Source organism: Phalacrocorax carbo, chromosome 14, assembly GCF_963921805.1.
Source record: "Phalacrocorax carbo chromosome 14, bPhaCar2.1, whole genome shotgun sequence".
In the NCBI taxonomy this organism is placed as follows: domain Eukaryota; kingdom Metazoa; phylum Chordata; class Aves; order Suliformes; family Phalacrocoracidae; genus Phalacrocorax; species Phalacrocorax carbo.
Genome location: NC_087526.1, coordinates 11,534,705 through 11,547,592, shown reverse-complemented (window position 1 = coordinate 11,547,592; position 12,888 = coordinate 11,534,705). Strand labels below are relative to the sequence as shown.

Genomic DNA, 12,888 nt, shown 5'->3' with positions numbered 1-12,888 from the left:
TGAGAATGCTTTTCCTCTGAGCCTGACAAGTCATGGATTGATTTATGCAAGAATTACTTTCAAGGCTATTGGAAGTTGTTTGCTAGAGATTTCTAAGGCAATCCTGTCCAAAGCATCATATTTGAATGTCCTCTAAACACTTTTTTTATGTTAAGAAGAAACAAAACCATACCAAAGACACAGATTTGTTTCATATTAACAGGAAGGGCTAGAACACATGCTCAGAAGCCTGCAGTGAAGAAGCCCCAGACACCTAGGAAAGCTAAATTCTCCTAACTAATGCCATGCAAGAAAAATCAGATCTTTTTTTATTGACTTAAAACAAGTTTTATTGTGAGTCATAACACAAGCTGCCAAGTGAAATACAGACTTCTTTAAAAATATGAATCAATGAAGCTTCTTCAAACTCAGCAGTTTCCAAACAGCATTATTACATTTATATTTAAGATTACAAAAAGAACTTGCTCCAGAGAGTTCTGCAGCAGGCTGATGAGCTTTACACCTAAATCAATTTAACTGAATGTTAAGAGAGCACAAATATGGAAATGGCAAGCTGAAAAATGGAGGTATAGGCAATTCACATGAAGGGCAAGCTGCTCAAAGACACTGCCTTGCAGTGCGTGCAAGAAAAACACAGAACTGCTCTGTGTGGCAGCAAGAATTTCTGCATTATGCTACTGGGGAAGGAGGAGAATAAAGTGTTATGGAAAAGTTAAGTTTTAGACTGGTACAAACATTTTCATTAACATCAACTTTCTTGGAATCAAGGTACAGGTTATTAAAATGCAGCACAACCTGCAGCAGAGTGCTGAGTGCATCTGGGTGTCACTAGACACTGCTGTGTGAAACCCACCGGCATGAAAACGGTACCAGTGTCAACCCTCGCTTGCACCCAGGATCTCACAATGCTTCCTCCAGAAGGCAGAGCTGCTCAAGCACTTCTGCTGCATACCCAGCTTTGAACACTGTTATGCAGCACCAGTTGAAGAACAGCATGTTTTTAAGAAGTCTGAAGTCTAAGGACTTTCTAGTCACAGAGATCTAGAGCTCTTGGAGCTTGTTCTGGAGCTCCCTCTTGAGGTTAGATACTGCACTGTATTAAAGACATTGCAACATCCTCTTAAACAATTCTAATCAAAACAAGAGTATGCCCTTGCAAGAGAGGTATTATCAAAGGGATCTCCTCAAGCCTCTGTCTACTACTTTGTAGACAGCATTAGAGGATTTTCAGGAGCAAGTGTTGCAATCTTAAAAAGATGGTGAGAAGATAAGTATGTTAGACACAGGAAGATAAACTGAAGAGGTGCTTTACTTGTACACCATTTGGTAGCCAGTGCAGGAGCGCCACAGACAGTAAAACGTCTGTTACTGTGAATCACGAAATGGAACAGTACACACTGATGATGAGAAACTAACAGTGCTGTCTGTCTGTAAAGAAACATCAACTTCACTAGGTTTACTGAGGCTGTTAACATGTCCCACTCTTTGGGTGACCTTTTAGCTACTCTAAGCATCTGTCTTGCTTGAGCTACCTTGTTCCACAAAACCCAATGGCATTACTCCATCGTCTTTGTTGCCACAAGCTGCTACATGGGCTGACATCTCTGGTTTTTAATGTGCTGAATCAGTGTTTACCAAAGTTTGGAAAACTCTTTAAACGGCTTCTGCTGAAATTTCATTCTCAAAACCATTACCTTTCCACCAGCTCTAGAGGGCCCTCATGTGGAAGAAGTTTTCAACACAGAAATTCGTGAGGAAAGGATTTTTCCAGACTCCTGTTGAGAATTTTTTCCTCTTCCCCAATAGCTAAAGGTCCAAAATCAGATGACCAAGGAAGTTTTTGGAAGCAGTGCAAGAGCCAAAAGAACAAGCCTTGACTATGACGGTCATATTTTCCTTCTGCTGAGCCCCGACTCAGCACTTCCCTCAGTCCTTGAACAACCATCCGTGCTGGTCAGCTGAGTCATCTGTGACTACCTCTGCCTCTGCACTGTTGAGACTACCCAGTCAGCAGGAATGGATTTCTATGAGAATCCATAACTGAGAAAAAGATTCTTTTTTTCTAGTCTTACTTTTCCAGGGAGGGTCTCCCTGGCATTTCTTTAATTGAAGATACATTCTTAACCCTTTTCCAGCTCCACAGACTATCAGGGATCAAAGTCACATGATTTTAAATCTTGTACTGTACGACAAGGCTTATAGTTTTAGCAAGCTTTTGTATTCCAGGGAAGAACAGATTTCAACTTGAATGTCTCAGAAGAGCAACACACAGTTTATTCAGTTGTCCTTAGTGATTAAAGCAACACTAAAAGAAACACACAAGTCTAGAGAGATGCTAGCTCTGCCCACTGCAACCTGCAAGATGTTTGTCATTTCATAAACTTAGCCCTTAATTTGATGCATCAGTTCTGAAACAGACTTGCTGTCTTCAGATGCCAGGTTAGAGCCAGATCACCTTCTAAAGCAACACAAATTTTATTAACCCTATGTTAGAGTCCCCCTCCTCTACATTCTGTGAAAAAGACAAAACAGACCAAAAAAGGAACAACAAAACCCCCATACTAGCTAGAATCAGATCTTATTCAGTCAGTGCAGAAGCTTGTGGAAATTGTGTCCAACTCATCAGCAATACCAAGTGCAAGACTAGGATTGAAACTTGGACCTAGAAAGGACATCTCTTCTTTACCGCCAGGGGGCATTGGCCTAAGAGTTTTAGCTCCCTACGGACGAAAGGCATCACAATAAGCTACCAAAAATATCAAAGCAGGTTAGGAATACATATCATAGCCCACATTAGGTCCTAAGTAATTTCTAGGCATTAAAGATGTTTTCTTACTTTTCATCGTGCCCTCCTCCTCTTCGTCTTCTGTGTTTATGACCATTGTACCCAACTGGGATTCCAAGGTGCCATCATGTTCTATCATTGTGTTGGCTCCATCACCCATTGTGTTGACGGCTCTTATTGTACCAGTTTCATCTCCGCTCGCCCTCACCATGGTACCTGAATCAGCTTCATCTTCTTCCTGTACAAAGATGCCATAAATACATTTTTACTGATGCTGGTGAAGTCCTGTGAAGAGTGGCTGTATTCGAGGACTCTAGCAAGTCTTAGCAATTCAGAGATTTTTACAATACGACATTTTGTTTTATCCACTTAGTTCTCTCCCTGTCATCTCCAAGCACGTAATGAAAAGTCTTCATGCTTTTCTGCCAGTATGATAAATTAGAGAACAGATAAATAACTACCAGAAGCCTCCCAACACAATGTGTATCTCATTTCTGACCTGGTGACCTGTCCGTAAGAGTAGGTTACAATACTCAGTCAGTCAGTAGTGTTTCTATTCATGCGCCAGTTTTAACAGTTGACCTCAAACCCCTGTGTCAAACGGTACAGCTCACCGAGGGGTCATTAGTTATTAGACAACAACAGGTCTAAGTCTGGAGTGCATGTGGCACACCAAAGAGATATGATCACCCTATTTTCAGGAGTCTTTAACATTTAGGTAGCTTTGCTTGCTATGAACTTCAGAAGCACTGCAGAAAAATGAACTGAATTTGCAAATCTTTGAAAAGGAATTCAATTATCAAAGTCTAGTCATTTTTTTCAGATGAAAATTCTTTCTTATCTTTTCATTTGTTAGCAAGTATTAATATTATAGAAGTTTGAATTTTTGCTGTCAAGGCTCAAGAGACAAACCTTGTAGGAAAACACAAGCTCCCGAAACAACTTCTGGTAGAACGTCCTGGCAGATAGTTATGCTAGCCAGAGGTAGCAGTTCCATTAGGTGCTGTGTGCTTCACTAAGTATATATTGTGACTAGGACTTCATGAAGGTTAACATTTCCACAATCTATTCAGTTTCTTGGAAATGCGGACCAGGTATCCAGCTACAACAACAGAATATACTTCCTAGGCTTACAGGAGAGCTTCTAGGCATTTCACCTCGGATGAGATGCTTGTGGTTTGTTATAAGGATGAGGTTCACAGTTCTTTATGCGTGACCATGGGCTTACTGATCTGTATTAGTGCTAGAGCGAAAACACAGGTCTCGCACATCAAGCTGTAATACTCCATCTCAGCGTCACTGAAAGAAAGTACACTCCTCCACCATGTTCTAGTGTTCCATGTATTTTATCTGTCCTGCCAAGGGTGTTTATATAATTTACTTCCCAAGCTCAAAACCAATAGCAAGAGGAGGAGAAAACTACACAAGATGTTAATGGAGGAAAAATAATTTTATGTGGAGATAAGTGGGTGAGAGGAAGTAATAAATTTGTTAGGTACACATCATTTAACAACAGACCAGAGCAGAAGTTTCCACAGCACTTGGGAAGTGCTTGGGAACATTTTTTTGCTAGCAGACACGGAGCAGAGAAGCTTTGGGAAAACACGGACACTGACAGAGACCACTCAGCTCCACTACACAGACACCAGACACCATCTCTCAGCAATGTGACTCCAGATCAGTCAGAAACAAAGGAGAATAGGTAGGGACAATACTCTTAGAGTCCACATCATGGCAACACGACCAATAAAGTTACTTCAACACTGAACAAATAGGCAGTCCTAAACTGGAAAACTCGATGAACAATGTCTTCAGCATAGATACTGTGGACCATGCTATTCAAGGTTAACCTCTGAAAAGGACTCCAGCATACAATGCCTTTTGTTGCCAGTTTCACTTACTCAGGCTGAAGCAGGCAGATGCTCAAAAAAACCCAGCCTTCAACATGCTTTCCATATTCACATGCTGTTACCACTGAAACAAGGAGCCCAAACTTAAATTCACAGCAATCCCCTGAACACTTGTCATGCCCTCACCTCAGGTTTCCCTCGGTTGCTCTTGTGTAGTAGAAAGTTTCTATAAGGGGGGTTCTAAAGCACAACAATAGTAAAACAATATAAAAAACTTATAGTGCATCACAGATGATATTATTTTGTACTAGGAGAACAGTCTAAGAACTGAATCTAGAGTGAAAAATTCTCATTATTGTATAAATAATAGAATCCAACTGGGAACATGTATCAAGCCTTTTGCATACACTACTTTGTAGACTTATTCAGTCACAAGTCTCTAGCTACACTCTAAGCTAAACAGTAAGCCATACATGCTGGCTAGCTATCGCTCTCAAATATAAAGATTGAGCAGAGACCAAGCATTGGCTTAAGCAGTCATAAAGTAGAAAACTCAAACTAAGTCAAATCCATGGGCAATTGGACAAAGTATTGCAAAACCAAAATCCAAAGCAGCTAATCCTTATGAAAGGTGCAAGAGTTGGACTTCGTACACTGTTGCTATTAAATACTCACTGAATTTTCTTCATCATCTTGATCTAGTTCACGCTGTTGCGCCTCTTGACGTTTCAGCTTGATATCCATTGCTTCATTAATCAAGTCTCGCAGAATTGACACTCCTTTGGCACTTTTAACAAATGGATGCTGAGGAGTGTTTCAAAAACAAATCAGTACTGCATCCAAACCAAGATATAACAGTAAAATGTTGTTACTTCAAATCAAAATTAAGGTTTAACTCAATACACTACTAAAATAAAAATCCAATACTTTTGTTTGGCACAGAAGGGAGACCTCCCAGCCTCCAAACATGCTCCAAAGGCACTACTGCTCTGAGAGCTTAGGGTCATTCCCCTCCCACAACTACTTATTTATTTCTGTAGCAGCTTGGCTGTCAAGGACCAATTACACAGATCATCACCATGCCTAGACCATTCTGAGCAATCACTTTCATTTAGGCTCCCCTTTTCAGAGTTTTAAGACGCAGATTTTTGGCAGTGCTGGTGAGCATTTGAAAGTAAAAAAAAAAACCCACAGAAAAACAACCTCTAAAAGCCAAACAAAAAACAACAAAGAGAAGACAAAGATAGGAGTTTGGAGTGGTTGTAGAGAATAACTGAAAAGTTGGAGTGTAAGATTTTTAAAGTAAGATATTAAAAAGTAAAATCTGTAGTGAGCAGGAGCAGCAAGAAATGAAACCAGCATCTCAACACACAGCACTGCCAACCCTAGCAAGCCTTCTCCAGAGCTTATGTTCTTTTAAGAAAAGGCCCACCTGCAGAAGCTGTGTGGCAGTGGCACGCTGCTCCGGGCTCTTAACAAGACATTGTTTTACAAAGTCCGTAAAATCGTCTGACCAGAGCTCTGGTTTCCGGAATGTTGGAGGCGGATTGGTAGGAATCATGAAAATCGCCTGAAAACAGAAGAATATTCCAGATTTCCAAAGTTTAAAGCTTTCCAACAATACACACAAACATATACCTGGTACTTAAGAATGACAGACATTTCAAATTTGCTGCTTCTGAAGAGCTTGTGCCAACATTATATGCAAATTTGCTCAGAGGGATCAAGTAGCAAGAAATCAGAGTTTTCTCACCAGGTGCATACACCTCTGTCTGAGCAATTATCTACCCCGAAAGGTGTGAATCTGCCATTTTTAAGCCTTAAAAATCTGTGCTTGCATAAAAAAAAAAATCACTTTGGATAATACAGCTGAAAATATATTTCTTCACACCCAACACAGGGAGCTTCAGCTATGCCTTAACAGAAGAGGATGGTGATTTTCCTTCCCATGCAGATTCTCCTTCTCAAAGACCTGGTTTTCATTTAATCAACAGTACAAAGAACTGACAGAAACAAATAATTTACTTTAAACTAAAAGCAAGATTGTATGTTGATATGTTTGTCAGACAGTTATAATAGCAAAACCTTTCCATACAGCAATACATTTTAAAAGCCCACAGTCCTTACCCTCATAGGATGAATATCTGCATATGGTGGCTTGCCTTCAGCCATTTCTATTGCAGTGATTCCCAGAGACCAGATGTCTGCAACACAATTATACCCAATTTCTTGAATCACTTCTGGAGCCATCCAAAATGGGGTCCCTATAACTGTGTTCCGCTTTGCCATGGTGTCCTGAGAAGAGCAGCAGCACAAAGATCCAGACAACGGCAGTGGTATTACCCAGAAACATTCATTAATTAATTTTCACCCTAATTCTCTTTCACTTGCACACACACACATTATAAGATTCAGCAAGACTACGATACGGAGGGCTGCAAAGAGGAATTGAAATGTGCTTACAGAAGTTACAAATATCCTAAAGAAAACAGCAAATGCTATTGCAGACCATTACTTAGGTATAGCAGCTTCCACAGAGGAAGCTCTGCTCTGATCTCTTGCTGGTTTAGCATCTCACGTTGATGTAAAGTGCTAAAAACCAGTTTAGAACAATTTATCAGACTTCTCAAGCACATCATACTCACATGCAGGTTAAAAAGAAAAACTGAGGTGTAAACAACCATCTTGGTTTTACTTACTGTAAGTTGTCCTGCCACTCCAAAATCTGCAAGTTTAGCATGTCCCTCTGTATTTAGCAATATATTTCCAGCTTTGATGTCCCTGTGTATTTTCCTCATAAAATGCAGGTATTCTAGTCCTTTCAGTGTTGATTGCACTATTGTAGCAATTTCCTCCTCTGTGAGCTAAAGAAAAGAAGAGTTACTGCCAACCTATCAGTTGCTGAGACCTAACACTATCGTGTTTCAGTCTATGTTTGAGATTTACTAATTACCATTTAATTGCCTTTGCTAAAGGTTGCCATACTAATGGGAAATTAGTTAGCAACTTACAGCATTATGTAGTAGAATTAGATTATAACCAGCATCCATGTGCATATGTACCATATTTCACATACCACAACCCTTTCTCAACTAGTACTTCTTATCCTGCAGTAACCAAAGTAAGGCAAAGTGGAGTCTATCATTCAGAATGGGTCTGGGTTTCCAGGAAAGCCAACAAACCAAAGTGCTCCACCACTTATATTATCCAGATAAACAAAACTCGATCAACATAATCAGCTTTCCCATTTTCAGAAGAACAAAGGGCCTGCACCTCAAGTTATGGGCAATGGTTGTGTCAGGCACTGAACCCCATGAGAATTACGTCCAAACGCCAGTGCACAAACAACTCAGCTTCCTTGAGCTGCTGGACATCCATATTTTCCATTTATACATTCAAAGGAGAAAGGACGTACAGTTTTATTTCGTAATCGAATAATATCAGACACAGATCCAGCGCCGCAGTATTCCATGACTATCCACAGGTCTGTGTTCTTAAAATAGCTGCCGTAATATTTCACCACATGAGGACTAAGAAATGTGAAAAAAAGGAGAAAAAACAAAGGGTCAAATACCAGTAACCAGCATAACTGAACAACCAAAATATGCTGCAGAGTCCCTAAATATGTTTTTAGAAATTCAGAGTTGAAGTGCCACTGAAACTCTGATCAAAAGCATTCCAAAACAATCTGACCTTGCACAGGGCTACTGCAGTCCTGCCAAGCGTCTTCCCCACAGTGGTGCTCACCTGACCTGCCAATAAGTCAGTTCAGAGAGCTCAACTGTCTGAAAGTAGATCTTATAGAAATGAGGAGCAATTAGCCTTCAATCTGGTTTAGCTCCCTGAACCAGATTACAACAAGGTCAGTGCTGTGGCAAGCAGGAAGGCAGGACAAGGGAATGAGAAACAGACCATGGCACTCCCTGGTAAAGGTGCTGCAGAGCATTTGCCACCAAATGGAAACATTAAATAAGGTCTGAAGTTTGCTGGAAAACAGCTACCATGCTCATTAAGAGAAATGTTCCACCACTGCAACACGCACGTACTTGTTTCTACAATTTAGTCCAGGATGTATTTCAGGAATCCAGCACAACCTAAGACTGTCTCTCACAGTCAGCCATCTGGCTGCCCAAAAGGCAAACAACCTAGTAAAGTATATTGACCGGAATAACTACATGTCCTCTGGAAAAGGTAAAGCAGAAGAATAACAAAAAAACTGTTCCTGACTTTGTGGGAACTGACCTAAGGAACTAAAGTGCATTTAATCTATTCTCTGCTGAAAATTTTCTAATGAAAAACTGTGAAACTAGCAAGTCAGTCACACCACGCAGTGTCCCTGAACGCTTGCAGAGAGAACGTGATGCTCCAGTGATTCACTCCCTCTGCTGCTTGTGACTGTACGGTCTCATTTTAGGCCTTACAATGTTAATACTGAAATTCTTTTAGGAAAGAGACACTAGCAATGCTTTCCAAGTTACACAGTAAGTTTTTCACTAACACCTTCTTTTAAAGTTACATTTCGTTGACTGTCACCAGTCGCCTTCATTTAAAGATAGTGAGAGTGAAGTGCAGTAGAGTGACTGGGACCATAGTTTTATATTGTTAATGTAATTTATTTTAAATGGTTTTCCATGCCTGAAGTCCATCAAAGTAGTGTTTCTTAAGGCTAAATTCATAATACCAGAAGAAATTAGTATATTTTGATCTTTCAGCCTAGGATGCACTTTGAGAAAAGGCCTTCTGCACCCGTGAGTTCTTCATTAACTAAGTTAGCACAACATCTTTTCCCATACGAAACATGCAAAGACAACCCAGAGAGCCAACCATCAGCCCGCAGAGCTGCCAGCAAGTTATTCTGGGGATGCTCAGATCAGCAGACAGCTTGTACCGCACTAGAACCTGCACAGGCAGAAAATGGCCGGGAAGGACAATTCTGCCACCCAAGCAGATGACGGCAGGTAGATTATGCACATGCAAGAGCAGTCATGCATTAGTGGCTCTCATCCACGTGCCCCTTAAAAACAAACACAAAACCCCCTCTTCCAACAGTTTTCTATGTCCATACCAAAACTTGCTCAGAATTCATTACCCCTTTGGACATGGGTACTACTGTTCTAGCACACAATCCAGTTACCACTGTTGAACAAGTGACAGTGCACGGGGAGAACCGCAGTAACTGCTCACACGCTTGGCTCTTTGCTGGCAGCAAGTGCAAGGTTATTCAACTTAGCTTAATGCTGTCTTGTTGCAAGCTCAATTTTTGTTGTCTTACCTTTCCTTGGATTAACACTACCCAAATGGTCAGTTAACATGACTCAGTTGATACGAGGTAACTTGATCGTACAAGTCCAGCCTTTTAAAAAACATTTAAGGCAACATCATGGCTTTCGTTTGATTAAATGCCAGATCATAGACAATACTTTTCTTTACATACTGATAATGGGGTTTGCAGTGTACGTTTACCTGTCACATTGCTGCATTATGGATATTTCCTTTATAATCTCTTGCAGGTCAGATTCCACGGGAACTTGTTTAATTGCAACAACTTGACCTGTTTCTTTATGAATGGCTTTGAAGACACTGCCATAGGAACTACAAAACAAAATATTAAACAAACACTGAATACAATAACATTTTAAAAATTCAAATGTTATGGCTTTGCTTTTTGCTAGTGCAGCCATCAGGTAAAAATCAACTATCCTTCTGTTTAAAATATTTTGTATTTTAATGTAAATAATCAGTCCACTAGCTTCTAAACCCTATAATAAAACAAGGCACAGCACACAGATGGTCAGAAAGGAGACAACCATCATTACACTGCCCAGAGCTTTGGAAGGGCCTTTTACACTAACCCAACAACTACAATTCTCTTTTCCTTGCATGCAGTAGCAGCAGAGCATCAGCAAGAACCACAGCTCTGGTCCAAGAGGTTTGCTTGTTCTTGTCAGATATTATCTGTCTTATTTCCACCTTCTTTACTTACAGCAGCCAGGCAGATTTACAAATCAGTTTCTTCAAATGTGCTGCTTAAAAAGGCAAACATGTCACTCACTGAGCGTTCCCACGCTGCTCTGCCTTACCAAGTGGTACAACGCAACAGTTCATTTCCACCACACGTATGAACTACTAAACTTCTCAAGTTCCCACAGAGCCCTATCAACTCCAGACTGGAATTTTTCAACAATGTTTTAACTCCCTTCTGCTGAGCTGTGAGCTACTGTTTGGATTAGGATATCTTCCTCTCGGGGAACAAATTTTTTATTCTGTTACTAACCAAACACCATCACTATGTTAGTGTATACCTTTGCAGTAACAGGATCAAAACAAAAGTGAAAAATCAGAGACCACTGAACACACCTGATTACATAGATTTGTTCTTAGAGAAACATACGCTGGGGACATCAGAATAGAACACATACCCTTCTCCAAGCTTCTCCAATACATCAAATACTTCCTCGGGTTGTTTGGTTAAACTGTCTTCATCTAACTTCTTCAGCTGCCTGTATGTATAAGAAAAGAGAAATTATTACATTTAATTTTACAGCAGTTTGGTTTTTATTGAAACAGAAGAATAACTAGCACCACTTAAAGGTACGCAAGGCTTAGCATGAAGCCCATTGATTATGAAGTAAGTTTATTTCACCTCACCAGGAGACTGAATATTATTAGCATCCAATTGCAAAAGAGGACTGGGAATTTCAGAGAACAGAATTTGATCAGGCACACAAATCTACAGTTCCTCTTGGCAGAAACCCATCTCAGGATCTATAATGCTGGTGGTCAAATCCCCACACAGCACTGCAGAGTCTTGCAGCGATTGAACATATCTGCTAAAGTTCAATATCTTGAATGGAAGGATATGTAGTAAGGCCACGCAAAAGGGAACATCATCTTCCCTGATTCTTTAGAGTATGTGTGGAATACATTTGTTGGGAGGAAGGAGGTAATACTGATCTCACATGTACATTTTTAACATCAGAAGTTCAGATCTTAACTTTGTGGGCCTGGACATGTACTAGGAAAATTCTATCGGGGGGGGTGGGGTGTGAAGAAAAAAAAAAACGGAAACTGATCTCTGACTCTTTCAGGATCTTAATGCTGCTTGGTTGATCCTTCTTACATGCATTGATAATAAGAGTCAGCTGAAATACTTCCTGGGGGAAAGAAAAAAAAACAAAACAAACCACAAACCATGCTCTGTACTGTAATCCTTCACTTACCCCCCTTGCCCCCAGTACAACTTTCAGGGAGGTTCCATACACAAAGCAACAAGATCAACCACATTTGTTTCAGTCCACCTCTACCACACCAGAGAGCTGTTCACTGAGAAACCTCCTTAAACAGCTAAGGACTATGTAAGAAAAAAGTTCCAAAACCAAAGTATTTTACTGTCGAACAGACAGCATCCAATAGCCCACAAGCAAATGCTCTTTCATTTTCACATGAACTAAAAAAAAAGAGAAAAAAAATCTGAAACAACAACAACAAAAACCACAAAAAAACACCCAAACAGAAAAAACCTCCAAACTTCCCAAACCAGCTCATACAAGCTGTTAAAACACAGTAACTTAAGTCTTGGAGTTTTCAGAATGTACTGGTCTCACAGCAAGCAGCATTTAAAATGAAACATGCACGGTCACCTGCAACTGCAAATTACTACTGAAAGCTCTTACTGCTGCAGTTAAGAGTCATGACTCCAGCCACAAACATGCTGATTTTTATACTAAATATATAACTTTTTATCCCAATTTCCTCAGAAATAGAGTGAGAACCGCTCGTTGATCCCTGGCTATTATGTTTATGCACAAAAGCCATATAGGAGGAGCAGCTCACGCATGGGGTACATACAATGGCTTCCTGAAGCAAAGGAAACATAAAGAAGCAGACTCAGGAAGTGGTGAAATACTGAAAGTAGTCACTAGCTTCCCTGCAAAGATAAGCATTAACCAACAGAATGTTACTTGTCCTTGTGAAAACAGGGAGGTAGGACGGTGTGGGAAGAGGAGAAAAGGGAAAACAGAATCTATGTATCAGTGGGCACACAAGTTGCCATTTCCAAAAAGCCAAAAAATAGCAATGCAAGAGGCAGATCCTTTTTGCTGAAGTTGAAACCTAAATTGTTAAAAAAAAAAAAAGGCATTTTATATACTTAAACACACTAACCAGACAACTACTGTGCTCGCATCAAACTACCTCATTTCATTTCTGCTACAGTCTGTCAGCGCAATTACTTTGCCCTGTCCAGTCTGTCCA

General features: G+C 40.2%; 1 protein-coding gene across 2 annotated transcripts in view; it reads right to left on the bottom strand.

The window, feature by feature from the left end:
- Positions 1–12,888, bottom strand: part of STK4 (serine/threonine kinase 4) — a 47,807-nt gene that overhangs the window by 33,759 nt on the left and 1,160 nt on the right. For both annotated transcript variants that reach the window (XM_064465727.1, XM_064465728.1), the window contains exons 2-9: positions 11,055–11,135; positions 10,099–10,227; positions 8,051–8,165; positions 7,335–7,499; positions 6,763–6,930; positions 6,068–6,205; positions 5,311–5,439; positions 2,837–3,023 (exon numbers count right to left, since the gene is read on the bottom strand). In XM_064465727.1, coding sequence (XP_064321797.1) covers positions 2,837–3,023; positions 5,311–5,439; positions 6,068–6,205; positions 6,763–6,930; positions 7,335–7,499; positions 8,051–8,165; positions 10,099–10,227; positions 11,055–11,135 — 1,112 coding nt within the window. The remainder of the gene's footprint in view (positions 1–2,836; positions 3,024–5,310; positions 5,440–6,067; positions 6,206–6,762; positions 6,931–7,334; positions 7,500–8,050; positions 8,166–10,098; positions 10,228–11,054; positions 11,136–12,888) is intronic.